The 19771-nt window shown below is 34.0% G+C and overlaps 1 protein-coding gene across 1 annotated transcript in view; it reads right to left on the minus strand.

Annotated features, from left to right (window-relative positions):
* ldb3a (LIM domain binding 3a) overlaps window positions 1–19771 on the minus strand; it is a 68464-nt gene that overhangs the window by 17558 nt on the left and 31135 nt on the right. Inside the window, exons 4-9 of the mRNA XM_056471471.1 lie at window positions 17739–17814; window positions 11260–11282; window positions 9664–9867; window positions 6731–6897; window positions 6605–6641; window positions 5201–5296 (exon numbers count right to left, since the gene is read on the minus strand). Of these exons, the coding sequence (XP_056327446.1) occupies window positions 5201–5296; window positions 6605–6641; window positions 6731–6897; window positions 9664–9867; window positions 11260–11282; window positions 17739–17814 (603 nt within the window). The remainder of the gene's footprint in view (window positions 1–5200; window positions 5297–6604; window positions 6642–6730; window positions 6898–9663; window positions 9868–11259; window positions 11283–17738; window positions 17815–19771) is intronic.

Below are 19771 nucleotides of genomic sequence, written 5' to 3' on the forward strand. Positions count from 1 at the left end.
GAAATTTGACTCTTTATTGTATGTAAAGAAAATGAAAACAGATAGAAAACCAGATAAGGTGAAATTCTGTGCATTATTCTGTGCATTACAGTGTAAATACAGCCTAAGATGATTCAAGTTTTTTTTTAACAAGGGTGGAGAACATTTCTAACACAAAAATGAGAGTTGTTAAATGCTGATGAAGTAATGTACACTTTATGACTGCAACACACAACATAAGATACAAACTACAGCAGCACAGACTGGTATAACAAACACAACAGTTGCACACACTCTAACTTATATAAGATATTAAGCAAAAACAAATGTATTTATTATTAATAAAAGTAGTAATTATTATTATTATTATTAATATTATAAAAATGTTAGATGTGGTGAATATGAAAATGTGTAACAATTGTGATGGTAAATAAAACAATACTTAAAGTTTTTAATTTAAACTTATTTAATATATAAATAACAAAATATAAAAATTGAATAAACAACTTGAACTTATGAATTATACTATTTATTATACTATATTAGTGAATTATACTAATTATACTATACTTTTATACTAATTGAACTATTGAATTATAATTATGAGATGAATGAAAGTTATTGAACTAAAACAAAAACAAATGCAATACCGTAATAACTTCAAATAACATGGTAATTATCCACCTTTTTCCTGAACACACTGACTCAAACAAGTATTATTGCTTTTATCTCCATTCTCTGATGTTTCTATTAGTATTTGTCTGAGCCAGTAACGTTACTTAAACGTATAGGGAAATTGTTAGAAAGGATATGCGTCCGAAGATTCAGAACTAAACAGTGGGCAATGGACTTAATAATTGTCAATAAATTTAAAAATAAAACTTAATAACAAAGTTTAATGAGTGCACAAATGACAGGAAGCAGTCTGAGGTGGGTGCATATATCAGAGATACAGCTCCCCGACAGGGATGAAGTATTTCCACAAGAATAAAAAAAACAATAAAAAAAAAAACCTAAATCTTCTTCAGGAATTGGTTTAACTTAAGCATAGAAATTCATATAGATTTCTTGAGATTTTTTAGATTTACTGGTCAAAACCAAAATGGCAAAAAAAAGGAAATTTCTCACAAAACAAATTTTTAAAAAAGGTGTCACTCCGCTAACTTCATTTTGGTTTTGATGGTTTAGTGAAAAATAGAAAAACAAGTGACAATCTCATAACTTTGCATTTCAATAAACTTTCAAATAAAAAAAATTACTTGCTGTTTGTTGTGGCAGTTACCAGTTACACATCTTACCCCTGCACCCATATTTAATTTTTTTATATATTAAGAAAAGTTTGGTTTATTTAATCCAGAGGCTCTTTTAACATGGATTCCTTGTGGGGAAAAAATATTTATTTCTATTACTTTTGTGTCTTTATTATTTATTAGAAATGTTTAGACTAACAACAGATTAATCAATCCTTTTCTTTTGTATAATACCATATATTGACCAAACATACTTCTTCTTTCTCAATGTTTTGCATACTTCTTAGAAGGAACTGCTGACAAGAGAGAAATAGCTGAATAAAAATAAATATAGTGTGGGGGGCCTTGCTTCAGACTTCTGTCTAACAAGAAGTCTAGACATGTCACAAGGAGCTGGATGCTTGTAGAAGTTGTGAAATATATTGAAGATGCACTTAACTGTTCAGTTCTGGTATGCAAAGAAGGGTTGCAGAAAGAGGAAGTATGTTTGGGTGCAACAGCCAAAGGACTGCAGAATGACTGATAAGTGACGTTACACCAAAACTCCACCTGTTAATATCAGTTGTGTATATATGCTGGAGTCAGGGAAATGTAAGTTAGTTGCGAATATCCTGAATGTAATTCTTGTATTGCATTGGGGTCACATAACCCAGAGCTCTGTCCTCGAATTATTCATTTGTATCTAATGAATTACTAATATTTTTGACATTGAGGAAAACGCTCTCCTGACCTTTTTTATTGAACACGCATGGAATTGGCTAGATATTCCAACACCCTACACACTGAAAAAAATTATTCATTGGATTTACTAAATTTGTTTTAAGGCAAGTGGTTAGAAACAAATAATATGGGCTGAATTTAAACAAACAAATGAAATTTAGTAATGTTCAACTTAATTTGTTTGTTTAAATTCAGTCCAGATAAATAGTTTGCAACCACTTACCTCAAAAAAATGTAGTAAACCCAATGAATCCATCATGGCAGCGCATGTAAAAAAAGGTGGATAGAACCAAAAACTGAAAAAAGCATCTCTTATACTACTGATACTAATAAAGCTGCAAACTTTCTAAGACATATTAAAGACAAAACGAGCGAAACAAACATATGACTTGACGAACAGCAGGAAACAGCACTGCAGTGATTGGCAATGGAAAAAAGCAAACGTTTGTTCCATTTCAGTCAGGTTGAGGAATGTCCAATGAAAAACTGGAGATGTGGAGAAAGTGACAGAATAACAAAAGAGTCGACTGATGCAACAAGGTCTGTGCAACCTAGCATGACGACTTCATACAGCTTTTACATGAAGGCAGAGTCTGAATAAATAAGACAAGGATGAAGAGTGAGAGAGGGCCAGCCACCCAAGGCCACAAGCACTCCGGTGTGCAGTCACACAGGTTTCCCAGCATGCACTGTCTGCATGCGAGTGGGAAGCTCAAAAGTGTAGTAAACCAATGGTGAGATGGTATGAGAGATGGTTAGCAGAGGCATTAATCTGTTCTATGAAAACAGCCCACAGCAGAGCTAACACCATTTCCCTATGTGACAACCAGACAGGCAGGATTACCTGGAGGAAAAGTCCATGTTTATTGACTCTCTCTACTCACAGACCTTGATCTCCATCTTGTTCAACTGCTTGAAGTTCTGACGGCTTCATTTGCTTTCGCTCATCCTCCAGACACACAAACCTAGTCCCTTCACACATCTATCTAAAGCTCTTATTACTATTCTCTTATATACATGTACACTGTTCAAAGAGAGGACTCTAACGCAACATTTCTCCAGTGTTACCAAACTGTGATCATTAGACAACTGACTGACACACTCACTGACATCTTTATCACCCATAAGCCCTAGCTGCTCTAATGTTAACACAGACTTAAGAAATTTTTTTAAATGATCTAATACAGTTGTGTCCAAACTCGGTCCTGGAGGGCCGGTGTCCTGCAGATTTTAGCTCCAACTTGCCTCAACACATCTGCAAGGATGTTTCTTGAAAGTCTAGTAAGAGCTTGATTTGCTAGCCCAAGTGTGTCTGATTGGAGTTGGAACTAAACTTTGTAGGACACCGGCCCTCCAGGACCAAGTTTGGACACCCCTGATCTAATAGTTGCTTATTCAAAGATTGGTTTAAAGCTGAAGCATTGACTGTCTATTAGAATTAACTTTTTAAACAGATAAGAAATTACTTTATGCGCAAATGATTTCAGTATCTATTTTTTTTTATTGTGTTTATGTAACCGCTAAAATGTTATTATAGTGTCAACAAGATTGATAGGATATACAAACAGATAACATGCCACTCAACCATTTTGGTTGAAATCCCTCAGTGCTCGCCATATTATTGAAATAGCCTCATAATGACTCAGCTATTTCTTTATATCTTGACTTTCTAATTTGTAAATCCAAAGAAAACAATGTTCTTATCCAGCACGTTTTTACGCAGTGGATGCCCTTCCAGCTACAACCCATCTCTGAGAAACAACCATACACACTCATTCACTTCCATACACTACGGACAATTTAGCCTACCCAATTCACCTGTACCACATGTCTTTGGGCTGTGGGGGAAACCGGAGCACCCGGAGGAAACCCACGCGAACGCAGGGAGAACATGCAAACTCCACACAGAAACGCCAACTGATCGAGCCGAGGCTCGAACCAGTGACCTTCTTGCTGTGAGGCGACAGCACTACCTACTGCGCCACTGCGTCGCCATGGTTGGTTATATCTAAAAAAAATGGAATTACAGTGCATCTGGAAAGTATTCATACCGCTTCACTTTTCCACATTTTTTATGTTACAGCCTTATTCCAAAATAGATTAAATTAATTTATTTCCTCAAAATTCTACACTCAATACCCCATAATGACAATGTGAAAAAAGACTTTTTGAAATTGTTGCAAATTTATTAAAAATAAAAAACCTGAAAAATCACATGTACATAAGTATTCACAGCCTTTGCTCAATACTTTGATGATGCACCTTTGGCAGCAACAAGCTTGGCACGCCTGTCTTTGGAAATTTTTGCCCATTCCTCTTTGCAGTACCTCTCAAGCTCTATCAGGTTGATGAGAAGCGATGGTGTACAGCCATTTTCAGATCTCTCCAGAGATGCTCAATAGGATTTAGGTCTGGGCTCTGGCTGGGCCACTCAAGGACATTCACTGAGTTTTGTGAAGCCACTCCATTGATTTGCAACAATTAAAAAAATTTTTTTCACATTGTCATTCTGGGGTATTGGGTGTAGAATTTTGAGGAAAGAAATGAATTTAATCCATTTTGTAATAAGGCTGTGACATAAAAAATTGTGGAAAAAGTGAAGCGCTATGAATACTTCCTGGATGCACTGTATTTTTATGGATTAAACACTTAAGTTTAGTTTTTTAATTTTAAACAATTAAATAAGCAACTGTCCCCTCCTCAGATGCCAAGACCTCCCAACGGTTAAGAATCACTAACCAAATCTAAAAAGCAGAGTAGCTTATTTGTGAATTTAATAATAATGAGGATGATTATTTGCAATAGTACACAATGGGTTTTCTAAAATAAAAATAAAACCCAAAATAATATCAAAACTCAATATCAATATCACTTTTTCTAAACATTCTAAATACATAAATACTCTCCTCCCCTTCAACTAAATGTGCTAAAAAGCCATACCACATGATTAGTTCGATCACATTTCTTTTATTTGATAGATCTAAAATACAGGTGCAATGGTGTTCTCAACAACCATCAAAATAGCAATCAAGCCAGCACAAAAGAGAGAAGTTAAATGGTGGCTACATTCTCCTAAACTATTCCTAAATCTATAGAGTGAACAACTCAAAACTGTAGTGATTAGCCAAACAACATAACACTCGTCTTCATCCCTTCTGCTTTCCTCTCACATGCTTTGACTTTCCTCTTACTTCAGAACTGCAGTCTGTCTATGCCACCTTTCTAAACTTTCTCTATATGTCGGGGTGCTTTACTGAGGTACGTTGAGTATTTGTGCCGACAGGCCATTGTGCCAGTTTTTCAGTTTAGCAAAACGGGGGCCTTTGGCTTCAGATTCAAATCTTTCCCTGTGACACCAAAACATAATTTATAGGAGAACAGGGGAAGGAAAAAGAGAGAAAAGAAAGGGTGGAAAACAGGGTTAGGGTATATTGCCTTTTCTTTCCTGTCCAGTAAATACACAGTTAATAAATGTGTGAGTGTATTAAAATGTTTCTGGCTGCCTTAAAGAAATCGTTCAACAAAAGATAACCATGCTTACTTTGACCTTCAGATCATCCAAGATGCAGGACTATTTTCTTTTGTAGAACATTAAAGAAGAAACTGTATTTTATAGTCATAAGGCGCAAATAAATATCTACTAAATCTATTACCAAAAATGTAGATTTAAGAAAACAATGCTGTAAAAAAATGTTTTTATGACACTGTTAGTTGCCATGTGTATTAATTTCTTTACTCTCAAGACAAGAATGTCAGTAGCCATTGGCATTGATTTAATAAAATCACGCCAAGGATGACAGTTTCAGCTACAGAAATGTTTATTCTAGAAAAGAAAAAAGTAATATGCATCATGGATGGCATGGAGGAGCAAGATGATAATATTAAATGTTCATTTTTGAGTTCAAGTGTTAAACTATCTCTTTAAGTCACTGTAAATTTAAACACATACACATTTGCACATACTAACGTAATCTCCTCTTCATTAAAATGTATTGTATTAGATGTGTAATGGAAGTGTACATTACAGCTAAATATTTATGAAATATGGTGAAATACTACAGAGCAGGGGTGTAAAGTATTTAATTAACTACACTTCAATAAGGTATTACTTTTAGGATATTCTACTTGTACTTAATTAAAAACAAAAAAACATTTTAATATACATAAAAATCTTTATATTTTTAATTTTTGATGTCTTGATGAATAAACTTCTGATAACTTGATAAAGAAAAAAAGCATGTGGACTTCTTTTCTAGGTAACTGGGTTTATGTTATATTATTTTATATAAAATTTTGATAGATATGTTTGCAAAAACAGGAACAGCAATGCTAACATGCTAACATTTTGATACACAACTATAAATTACTTTGACATACTGTATGAGTACTTAACAAAATATTAATTCACAAACAAAATGCAGTTTCCTTATTTTTTACACCCCTGACACAGAACTACTCTGAATGCATTGACATGTATTAGACTGATGCATCTAATGTGTGTAAATCAAGTTCAGCAAAGGGAGCGAGATCCGATAAAGGGGGTTTGACTGGGCGATCTGATCATATGTCAGCTTTTCCATCAGCCTTTCTCATTTTAAGAGGACTTCAGCACCAGTCAAATATGTGGCCACCAGATGCTGCTGCTGGATGCCTACCTTGACTTTCTCAGAGCTTCCTCATCAGGGTCTTGCACTGCAAAAAATAAAAGATGAGGAGATGAATTAATGAAAAGATGAATTAAAATCAACATCAAGCTAAAAGAAATTGACAGTCAGACTCACTGTATTCAGTTCCAGTAATGTGGGCGAGGACACGGAAGGACTTGGACTGCAGCTGGGCGGCTCTTTTGGCCCAATCAGCGGGCCCAAGTTGATCGATTTCACTGGGGATGACAGCCTGATACACTGGGGAAGCACTGTCTATAACACGCTCTTTAACTGGCAGATTACTGCAACCACAGAAAGAGCCGATCTTGTGAAACACACACTTTCTTTTTAAGCATGACGGGGGAAAGTTAGGCAAAGTAGTCATTTTAAATTATGACTGGGATGCAAATGTATTTACTCTGACAAATTTTTCACCAACCTTTTGTGTAATAATGCATAACAGATTGTACATATTACTGATTTTTAAATATATATGTAAATGACTGAATTTGCAGCATACTTCATATTGTAGATGTGCTAATAAACAGAGAAGCAAGGGCATTGTGGCCAGAAGCTTGCTTATTACTACTGAATGCACTGTGACAGGATATTTTGAACCAATTATATCTCTTACCCAGAAGAATGACAGAACAGAGCATTCAGAAAGCGCTTTGTTGACATCTAAAGTCAATAACTCACAGACTTTTCATTTTCAGATCAGCAGACCCTCCTTCTGTAAACCTCACTATTTAAACACGCTTCCACCAAATACTGTCAAAGTGGCCTATCTACAAGATTAAGAGCTTCAGAGGAGCATTTAGAACCAATACATGAGAACTGCCCAGTAGTATGAGGTCATCGTTGCATTCAGTTAAATAGAAAAAGGAAAAATCCAACCATTTCAAAAGTCTCTGCTCATGAAAACCAGGTGCATTTGTAAATTCCAGATGCGTATCAAAGGGAGGTTAGAGGATGAGATGAGAGGGAAGTGGATAATGTGGTGATCAGGCATGCAATGCGCAAGGGATGAGATGAAAAGAGAGTGCTCATATCAAACAGATGGATCAGGCTACTTACGATAGCTGCGAGTCAGTTTCATTGCTGCCAGGCAGAGCCATTGAGATTGGACGCAGGTAGAGCGGGGACAGGGTATGGGATGGATGGACGGATGAAGCGATGAATAGTTGGGAATGGAGCGAGAGAGGGAAAATTAGAGAAAGCTTCTATGTTATGCGTTTGAGAGTGGCTTCTGATACATGACCGAAAGCCCAATCTCTCATTTTCAAAGCAGAATACTGACACCAGAAACATGGAAGTATGTAGATCACTGCTAAAACATATTCCAAGTGGACACTGATGAGGTAAGTAGGCAAATACACAACTCAAAGTAGTACAGATTTTCAAACATACTAAAAAAACGTATACGCAACTGTTCAAAAGCATTTGGTCGGTAAGAATTCGTAATTAAAAAAAATTATTTAAAAAAACAACACTTTTTTGACAGTCTCAAAAGCTGCATGCAGTTGATCATAAAATGCAGTTAAAGTTCCACAGCCATTACTTTAGTCTACAATATCATATGATCCTTTAGAAATCATTTAAATATGCTGATTTGGTGCCCAAGAAACAGTTTTTTACCAATACTGAAAACAGCTGTGCTGCTTAGTTTTTATGGAAACTGTGCTACACTTAGGCACTCTTATTTTGATAAATATAAAGTTTAAATAAACAGCAATTATTTGAAATAGAGAAATGTAAATGTCTTCACTAGCTCAATCATTAACATTTAATAGTAATCTTAAATTAATACAGTACAACTGATTTATAAGAACATATCACTCCAGTCAGGTTAAATAAAGTTAACCCAGACACATGCATCAAATGCTCAGTTGAAAAAGGCACACTTTTGCACTGTATGTGGGATTGTCAAGAGGTATAGGAATTTTGGAAAGAGGTGGACATGTTCGTTTTTGAAATGGTATCTATAAAAATGCCTATGAACCCGGAATTGTTTATTTTGGGAAAATATTGATTGCCACAGCAGTACTCGTAAACTTATCGATACAAGTATACTTCAAGCAAAGCCTCTTATAGCTTTGTACTGGAGAAATATGGAAATGTCATCTACTGTTCAGTGGATCAATAATATGTCCTTCTGTTAAGTTATGAAAAATATTTCATATATGTTAAAAGACAAACTTACTGTTTTTGAGAAAATGTGGACAGCCTTTATATATCTTATTTCAAATTCAAATTTCAGCAATTTATGAAATGAATCAGGAAAAGCTCGAATACACTGACACGCCTATCTACATATTCCCCCTATCTCCAAAGATTTATTTAAACAACCATTATCATATTGATGGTCTGGTGCATGCCTTCTTTAGATGATTTGTATTTTCAACAGTTTCCTCCCAATGTTTTTTTCTAGAATAATCTGTTACTAATGTAAACAACCCTTTTTCCTTTTTATTTAATTTCTTTTTTATAACTTTCTTTCAGTTTTGTATGTTTTTTATTGTTGTTGTTTTTTCCTGTAAATTAAAAACTAAGATGTAAATATGACTGTGATGTTATATTGTCATATTTTTATTACATCTCAATAAAAAGATTTTTCAAAAGTAAAAAAACGTCTTAAATGCCATTTTTGATCAACTAAATGAATCTTTGAAGAATATGAACAGTGATTTCATTAAAAAAAAGTCTTACAAATGACCCAAAACATTTGAACAGTCCTTTATCCATTCCTGTCTCATACAACTGAGGACACCCATCATCTTTCCACATCAAAAATACAACTAGCTCCACAAAAAGTAAACATACCTTATGCTAACCTCAAAAAAATCTTCCTTCTGCTTCTATACAGCAACATGTTGACATCATATGATTTACATCACCATTAAATCAATGCTGTTAAATCGACATTCTATCCAAAATATGATCAGACATCCTTGGGAAGTCTTTAGCCTGTTGAGCATTAGCATTAGCTTGGCCCAGTCAAGCGTGGCATTAAGGCAAACGTGTATCATGCAGGTGATGGGAGGAGAAAGGAGGTGAGCGGGTCTTACCCGGACATTTCGCTACCCCTGGCCTGGGACTGACCAGCGATGGCATCCATTATAGCATCCTGGGAGTACATGCTGATGGGGGTGTTGTACTGGGCATGGATGATGGTGGCCTTTCCTCCAGGCCCCTTCACCTCGATGGGCTTGTTGGTGGAGAGGGCAGTGTCCTTCAGTGCTATAGGGTTGAAGCTGGGCAGGAACTCATTGCTGTGCAAGTGAGGGAGTGATCATAAGGGATGGATATGTGTAGAACAAAAACAAGAGAGATCAAATGGAGGTCAGAGAGAAGGAGTGTGTGGAAAGTGAACAGGGAAAAGTGAAAGGTAAGAAACCAGTTGATGATACCAGCATACTGTATGTCTGGATGCTGGCATTTCAACAAAGCTTCTTGATTCGATTACCCGCCAGAAAAACCATGCTGGTCGATCAGTTCTGCTAGCAAGCAGCATGTTTATATTAGACCAGTCTTGACCAGCATGGAAATTCATGACGGAAGGTGAGACAAAATTAGTTCAATTGTATGGTGGTAATTAAAGACAAACATATAAATAAAAGGCTTAGCAATAGCAATGCATCAAAAACACATTAACACCGCAAAACATTGCTTACTGCACGCTACAGCAAGAAGTGCAACATAACATACTAAGCATACATGGGAATCTGAAAGAATTTTACAAATCTGGTTTTGATTCTTGAGCTGTGTTCACTCTGAGTTTAAATCGGATTATTTGTGTATCTGATTTGTTTTTCTGTAAATAATTACATCATAACTGTGCATCTAAACTGTTGTGTCCTGTCGCATTCTTTCGTTCATAGCAATGCTTTTATATTGGCATGCATAAAAACAGCAGCAACAGGGTTTCCAATACAGATGTTGTCTTGACAATGTGTGTCATTGCTCTTTATCAATATGATGCTAATGATAAACAGTGACTTGAATGGTTTAATTCAATGCTGTAATCTCCACCATTCTCAAAATTTAAATGAGAAGTTTTGCGATTTTAAGAAATTGGAAAAAAAAACATTCAGCATTTTGTCTACAAACAGCGTCTCATGTGTACTGTAGCATATGCAACAAAGCTGTGCACAACCCAATCAGAAAAAAGGATTTAAAATGGTTTGCAAACCAAATACAATTGTAGTTTGAAATTGAGTTGTAAAAGCTGTATTCTACCTGTAAATCCATCAATTTCACCATGGTGTGAATTCAGCATAAGAACCAATTTTTGATTCCCAACCCAAATACTAAAAACATTGTCACAAACTGAATTACGACAAACACATTCGCTACACTAAGCAAAGCAAACCTCTATCCTCTTGAAACACACTCACACACAACATCACAGTGCCAAGTTCCTTATAAATACATATACCAAAGCAGTACGTTTATATATACCCAGCACAGATTCTGTTTCACTGTGTTGTAGGTTTACATTAAGCATTAGTGGACCATTAAAGCAAGCTCTGTTTGCACAGGAAGACAAATCTCACTAACCACACTTTATTGTTGGTAAGACACCACAAAGGCAGTTCCAAACAATTCCATGCATGTATACCACACAGAGCACTACAATGCTATGCCAGGAGGCTGTTACTAACTTGGCAGGAGCGTGGGTAATAACCTACAAGGGGCAAAAGGAAAAAGAAACAAGTGCATTGGTTAGCAACTCATTTAAAGATTCACATGGAAGGGTTGTGCTGATGAATGCGTCTCAATTTGTGGAATCTTCTAATGTGTAATGTGTATTTTCTGTGACAGTAATGAGAACAAAACTGTAAAATAATTACTTGACAAACATCCCCCATTTTCCCCAGGTTATCCAACAAATACTTGACTCCGAGTTGATTTGTGCAAAACAGCAACAATGTAAAATCGATAAACATATTCCACAGTGGTTTGCGTGTGAAACTTACAGTTGAGGTAATAAAACACTAATAACTTTTGACCCTTTTCACTCAAATTTGATTAAGAGGAAGATTATTTTACAGTGTTATGATCTCAAAATACTCCAACTATAGTATGTCACGTGCAAACAAATATAATGTTCAAATATCCATCTTCATAATTCATTAATGAACGTATACGATGCTAAGCATAACTGAGTACAGCCCATTTTGAAAATGAATATTTTTATCTATTTCTCAGTGAATGTATTTTGGTGCATTTAAACAAAAGAGATTTATTACACAGATATATTTATTAAAATAATATTTTAGTCACCAAACATATTTAGAAATTGAAAGATAATACAACTAAGTTCAAGCTAAATATTGCAAAAAAATAAATACAACCTACAAAATTTCAACCATTTTTGGTTCTGTTTTTAAAATTTGGATTTAATATTTTATATTTTTTAATATATTTAACTTTTTAATTTGGGTGTACTAGTTTTTGGACTGTTATCGTAAGTTATTTTGTTAGATAAGCTTCAGATTTGGCTTCAGTACTGACTAATCTAATGTATATGTACAAATACAATATTTTATAGCTTCCTATTAAAAATATAAATTTGAAAGATAGATTTTTGAGGGGTGTATTTATATATGCTGAGCACTGTAACTGTTATGGTAAACAATGTATTTCAATGTATGCAGAAATATAAGGGAAGTCATGCATTTACATTTAATAAGCCTGGGATTCCATTGATTGAGCCGAAGTTTCCCCTTTTGGCTTGCTCAAATATATCAATTCTACTTGTAGAACAGAAATGACAAAGTTCACACATATTTCTGATTGATAGTTGGGCCAAAAATTAAATATAAGCACTCTACACATTTTTCAAATCTATAAAAGTTTCTGTTTTAGGCTGAACATGACAGAGAGAAAATGTGAAAAATGTTGGTAAACAAAAAGTTAATCAAATTCACAGACTTCCGTTAAATGTCTGAAGGCCAAGATTTTGCAAAGTACCATTTTCATAGTTCATCACAATAAAACAACACCTTGAGGATTAGAAAAGGATGACATTCATCATTCATCAGCTTTTCATTTTGGATGAACTATCTCTTTAAGAAGAAGTAAAATCAAACCAAAGTTTGAGTGTATGTGTGTCTGTGTTTGACAGGCTAAAAACAACATGCTTGTGCACATTACAGTGAATCATTTTCAAAAGGGCAAATAAATAAACTATTGAAAAAGAAAAATGGGTTTTAATATAAGTGCCTCTCTGCAAAGATGTGTGAGGAGGGAGTGAGGGGGATTCAGTATCAGTGAAGTTAGGAAACTGAACCCTAACATTCCATAGCCTTTTATAGCGAGCGCTGCAACAGGTGCTTCCTGACCAGTCTCTATAGTGACTGTGTAACCGTATCACTCCACAGCCTGAGATTTCCTCTGAGCTGTGACACACGCCGAGACCTTTTTTGACGCATATGAGGAAGAGAGTAAACGGAGAGGGGTACAGGACAATGTCATCCATTCCCCTAATCCACTGCAGTACAGCTAAAGTGCATTGCTTTGAGGTTACAAAGTGGAACTGAAATGGTAAAACTGGGAAAGTGATATATATAATATATATATATATATATATATATATATATATATATATATATATAATATATATATATATATATATATATATATATATATATATATATATATATATATATATATATATATATATAGTGCTTTTAATGTCTCAAAATGACAGCTTGCAGAGTTTTTCTTAGAAAGAAATTTAAAGCAAACAGACTACTGCTCAAAAGGATGAGATCTATAAGTCTGTTTTTGAAAGATGTCTCTTTATTTCTGCATTTGCAAAGCAAAACATTTATTACTCCAGCCTTCAGTGTCACAATCCCTCAGAAATCTTTCTAAGAAGCTGACTAGCTATTTAAAAAGTTGAGAAAAAAAATCTTTCAGTATTTTGATGGTGAATGTTTTTTAAATGATTATCTGATATTTCTGGACATAACAGGGCTAATGCATAATTTTGCTTCTGATTTTTTTATAGCTTTAATATTTAATATTTTTATTCACAATCATTGATTTGGCAGACTCCAAAGCGACTTACAACTGAAGACACCAAAAGAAAGTGTCTTGGAAAGTCAGAGCAGCATTCTTTTAGAAGAAGGAAAAGACAATAAAAAAACTATATCTTAAAGAACCAGAGCAACATTGTCATGTAAAAAAGATAGAATAGAAAACAGATAGAAAAATATGTTACCTAGAAACTGTTATAGATGTATATATTTGTTTATATATATGTATATATGCTCTGAATTCCTGCTCCCTGTCAAGGTCACCTGTTGAACTCTACACAGACACACACATACACAGCTACACTATACACTAATAGACTATCACTAGCTAGCCCTGCATCCCACGCCTTCGTGTGCTTTCCCCCCCTGGAGTGGTTAGGCGGCCCTTTGACCACCGCCCCCTGGCTCACCGGGCTATATCCACATCACTTGTTCCCATCCCCTGTTGCAATGTTTTGTCTATATGTATGTGTTTATGTGCTTGATTGCTGGCCTTTTTTTTCTCCCTGATCTCACACTGCCCTAATTCAAGAGCAATGTTAGAGGGAGTTTTTTTCGTCTCTCTCTCTCCCCATGTATCTATTTCCTCTTTCTAAACGCTACCTCTCTTCGACCTGTCTTCCCGTGAAATGTGATGTTTGTGTATGGTCGGGGGGGATCCATTTTCACTAAAATGAAAATGTATGTGACAAATAAAGGCTTGATTGATTGATTGATATTTAAAAGAACATCATTTATTTGAAACAAAGCTTTTGCAGCAATATTAATTCCTTTACCTTTAATCAATTTAATTTATGCTCTCTGAACAGAATTTTACATTTCTTTCGAAAGAAGCATATCTTATTGACCTCAAACTACTGAATAGTGCTTTAAATTCCAATCTTACAGCTAACTTTTCACTTTGAGTCCTCCAGTGGATGCATCATCTCCTATACCCTGATCACAGTACCTGAAGGAGGGCCACAGAAGGGACAACTGAAACGTCAGCTCAAATTTGTCGTGTGCATTCCTTCAGAGGCTTGAAGCCTTGACTAGATCTCTCTCTTTGGTCTGCAGTGGGGAATGGGGTCAATGTAACAGATGTAACCTGTCTTTTCTGAATGCTGCATGATGGCTGTCATTCTTCTGTCAAATAGTAAAATTAGCAACCAGGTGGGCCTGAGTTATAACCTCAACAGGGATTGTGCATTATGGTAATGCTTTAGATATTACAAACTGCAATTTACATGGAAAGTAAACCTGAATTTACAGCATTCTTTTTGTAATAATAACCTATATATATTAATGTCATATAAATGCTATATTTACCACATACCATACGTATTACGATACACCATAAATGCATAAGATGCATTCACAATGTAATATTAAAACAATACATTTCTGCAATAATTATGTTGAAAATGCTGTTTGCTAATTTTTGTACAATTTTGCCTTGCCTTTTTTAAATTTTATACAACATTATAGTAACGAGAGGGAGAGATTTGAATTTATTGCCATATCAGCTTCTCTGGCTATTTCATGGCAAAACCAGATCATTTTATAAATATCACTTTTCTATAAAAACAACTATAACAATAAATATACATCATCTGCAATTATAATACAAGAAATAAAAGTCCAAAACTTGTCTAAGGTTTACTTTTGAAGTAAACATTTTGAAGTATTGCATTTACAAATATTTCCTTTAAAATCTCTCCACAATCATTGTCTGATAGCACTATAGTAAAAAAATAGTAAAAAAGTATAGGTATAGTAGACCTATATAGCACTGAGGTATTTTGTTTTGTGGTAAATGCTGAAAAGTCATAAAGTGGTATGATGGCCAGCAGCATAATAACGCAAATTCTAAAAGAAATCATAACGGCTTGTAAATTAAAGTGGTGCCTGTTGCCTCCTTGTTTTCCCAAAGCTTTTAATATTATTTTAATACTATTATATTTCCTTAATCTTACATGTATGTTCCCTTTAGGTGCACTATTATTAAAAAACAAAAACTGTATCTGTACATTCATTAAAAATTCTAAATTCGGTTTACTTACTCTGTGATTTGCGGGCTGTAATCTGAAGCATTACCTGTTTAATTAATTTAGCAATTACCAATTTTTTTTATTTATAGAATTGGTTATGTTTTACCGCACATGGCTGCAAGTGTCAAGTTTCGCTCTATTACATACCCGCTAGTCATGCCTGACCCCGAGCCCTTTGCCCTTTCCTGCAACATGGCCATTTCTCTCAGTGTCTCAGCAGAGTACAGGCCGATGGGGGAGTTATACTGCTGGCTTTTCTGTCTGGAGCTGGATTTGTCCCTCGGAGCAGCTAAATGCCTCTGAGCAGGCACAGAAGTCTCTCCGCTACCGCTCAGCACTGTGCTATAGGACGGGCTGGTGTGTTTGCTTGAGTTTGTCTCAGCAGAAGATGAGAGACCCCCATTTATTTGCACAGGCTGATCCTTAAAGGAGACATGTGTATGTGTGTGTGGAGCAATGTGTTGAGAAGGAAAGCAGCGAGAAGGAGAGAAAAGCTGAGAATGAGAATCACTGAATCACTCCAAAATTACATTTTATGTTTTTGCTGAATGTAAAAAGTAAAAAAAAAATTTATATGGAAAATAGCATCTAGGACATTTTTGTAGAACTAATATATATATATATATATACTGTATATATATATATATATATATATATATATATATATATATATATATATATATATATATATATATATATATATATATACACACATATATATATATATATATATATATATATATATATATATATATATATATATATATATATATATACACACATATATATATATATATATATACACACATATATATATATATATATATATATATATATATATATATATATATATATATATATATATATATATATATATATTTATATATATACACATATATATATATATATATATATATATATATATATATATATATATATATATATATATATATATATATATTTTTTTTTTTTTTTTATAAATTATATTATATTATATTATATAAATTTTCATTCCTTTAAAAACTGTTTTTTTTTTACACATTTTAATCAGTTTTTATCTGTTTCAAATAATTTTTATTCTTTCTGGTTTTTATTTTCTTAAACTTTCTTAAATTTTCTTATATATTGCTTTTTTCCCTGTTTATGTAAAGCACTTTGAATTACCATGTATGAAATGTGCTATATAAATAAACATGCCTTGCCTAAATAAACTTCTGAAAATTTCAGAAAACAAACTATATATTACCTTATAATATTTTATTTAGACTTACTCTCAACAAACCTGCCTTTATTTACTATAAAATACTATAAAAACCATGATATTTAGAAATATTACACAATCTTAAAATAAATAGATGCATACATAAATAAATAAACAAATAAATATATATATAAATAAATAAATAGTTAATATACTTTACAAGGATTTTCTGTTTTTATACAGTTCAAAATTTAAATAATGTAAATGTAAGTCATACTCCTGTCTTTAGTATCACATGACCCTTGATATAGTATCAAGTTTATTTATTAGCTATTTAATATTTGGGAGATTTTTATTCTACCTTTTTTGGGGGGGTTAATAGGAATGAATACTATACAAAAGTATTTCTTAAAATACTGATCCCAAAAGTTTGAATGCTAGTCTACATACAAGTAAGGATTCAGTAACAGATTTTCTATAATTAAAAGAATGGCTTCTTTGAGCGGCTGAAATTGCGTTTGCAATTAAATTCCAAACTCTACAATTACGCGGTGTTCAAAGTGAAGAACAGCAGGGGGCGACATAAGGCTTTTTATGATAGCAAAACATAAAGAATACCCTAAAGGCATTTTCAGCTGAGGGAACCCAAAGTCCAAAATCTATCATTTTAGCCTCTTAAAAAATCATTACCATAATCCTGTAAAAGAAAAAAGTCCCTTTCAACTGCAGATTTCAACTAAAGCTTGCTCTGAGGCTTAAATGATATACTATTTGAATGTAAAAGTGATGTGCTTGATATAAACGTCTGAATGCATGGACATACAGTAACAACAGCAGAATACAGGTAAGCATAATTATTGACAGACCTTCTGATGAGGAATCACAGGCATCGGAGAGTCAATCCTTGGTGTGGCCATTGAAACTGGGGTGGGTCGCTTTGACCTGTTGTAAAATAAAGCAAATAAACATTTGAACAGCGTCTGGATCACAAAATGACTAAATCGCAGCAATGTACAAATATTTTCAGCATTTCTGGTCTCACAACTTTTCTTTGAGATTGGACACCGTCATAACAACAACAATAATGAATCCCATCCACAACAGAAGCAGTTTTTGTTGGAGCCATCTGAAAAATGCTTTTGTCCAAACAGGCTTTGTGGCAAATTGAAGCTTTTCAGAAGAAGAAAACAACAGCTGTACTTGTACACAAAGATGTAAAGCAAACCAACTTTATAACATGCATAGTTTGAAAAATTGTGCATAAAAGAATAGAACAAAAACAATTGATGGTGTTTTCTTGAACAGATAAGAAAAGTCCTTGGAATTTCTTTTACTGTTTCATCTAATCTCTCACTACATGTCCAACAATGCTTGTAGAGGGAACTCTGGGATCTATCAGGAGTGTTAAAGTAAGGAAGAAGGTCCTGTGTAATCCCTGCAGGTATGCACTGAGAGGGGAAATAAAGGTGAACATGCTTTTTGGGGCTTTTGCTCATGTTGTGAACTAACAGTAAACCTGACTTAAGCACTAAGACATTTCAGAATTGAGATCAGGAATGTTTTTAGAAACTTCTCAGATCTCACGGTTGACTGGTGCAGAAACGGTCCATGAGGGAGAAGCTTCACTAACTCAATCAAATACACCTCAAAAAAAGAGAAACGTCTAAATATATGGCTTAAATGGCATGAAAAGTGTTATTTCAAGACATTATGTTGATTTATTGATCACAGTTATCCATAAGGAAGCCAACGCAACCTAAAAACATCTATGAGCTGATTATGTATATAAAAATTCTTTGATTTGGTTTGATGCTACACACATATGGAACTGCTTAACATGATCTTCCTAATGTGGTCCACTATGGGTATTTCTAAACCAGGAGTGCCCAAACTTTTTCGTATAAAAGGACCAAAAACTAAATATCATTGAGAGCCGTGGACCAAAGGTACAGTAAGTAAACCAAGCTATATTACATTAAAGTTGCCTAATTTATTAGAAAACATTACTTTAAATCGTATTAACTAATGCAGTATAACGTTTGAATTGATAACTTCATGCATAAACAATAAAAGCATAACAATCACATTTATAACAAAGTAGAGTTCAACGCTAAATACATTCTTTGTGTCTTCTCAGATGGGATGGTGGGCCAAATCAAATGTTACCATGGGCCGAACTTGGCCTGCGATCCCTAGTATGGACATCTCTGATCTAAACAGTCAAAGCAATGCATTGACTGTTCATCATAACACCACGGTAATTCATAAAACATAGTTTGTTTTTATACAATATTATGTTAGATGAATTATAACCCATTAGAATTTTGTCTTACAGTCTGAAAGGCTTACATCAGGAACGGAGATCAATATTTTGATTAAAAAAGTTTCTTTTCCAATATTCAATGTAATTACTACTGCATTCTGCACCTAGTAATTTTTAGACTATAGATTTCACAAATAAGGCTTAAGACTAGTCCTAGATAAAATTGCATGTTTGAGCATGCATTAATGTGTTTTTAAGGCACTTTTGTATACAAATTTGAATAAATACACAAATTTAAATAAGGCCTAGTCCTGGCTTTAATTTGAGCCCTGTTCATGAAACCGGACATTAAAGTTTTGGGTTTGGTGAGATTTTAAAAATACTTTTAATGAAGTCACTTAGGCTCACCAAGGCTTTTTTGATCAAAGGTGTTATAAAAAAAAAAGTTTATATTATAAAATATCATTACAATTAAAAAATATTTTTTACATATAATTGTTCCTGTGGAGGTGGCGCAGTGGGTAGCACTGTCACCTCATAACAAGAAGGTCGCTGGTTCGAGCCTTGGCTGGGTCAGTTGGCATTTCTGTGTGGAGTTTGAATGTTCTCCCCGTGTTCATGTGGTTTTCCTCCAAG

This window comes from Danio aesculapii, chromosome 13, assembly GCF_903798145.1.
Source record: "Danio aesculapii chromosome 13, fDanAes4.1, whole genome shotgun sequence".
Classification (NCBI taxonomy): Eukaryota; Metazoa; Chordata; class Actinopteri; order Cypriniformes; family Danionidae; genus Danio; species Danio aesculapii.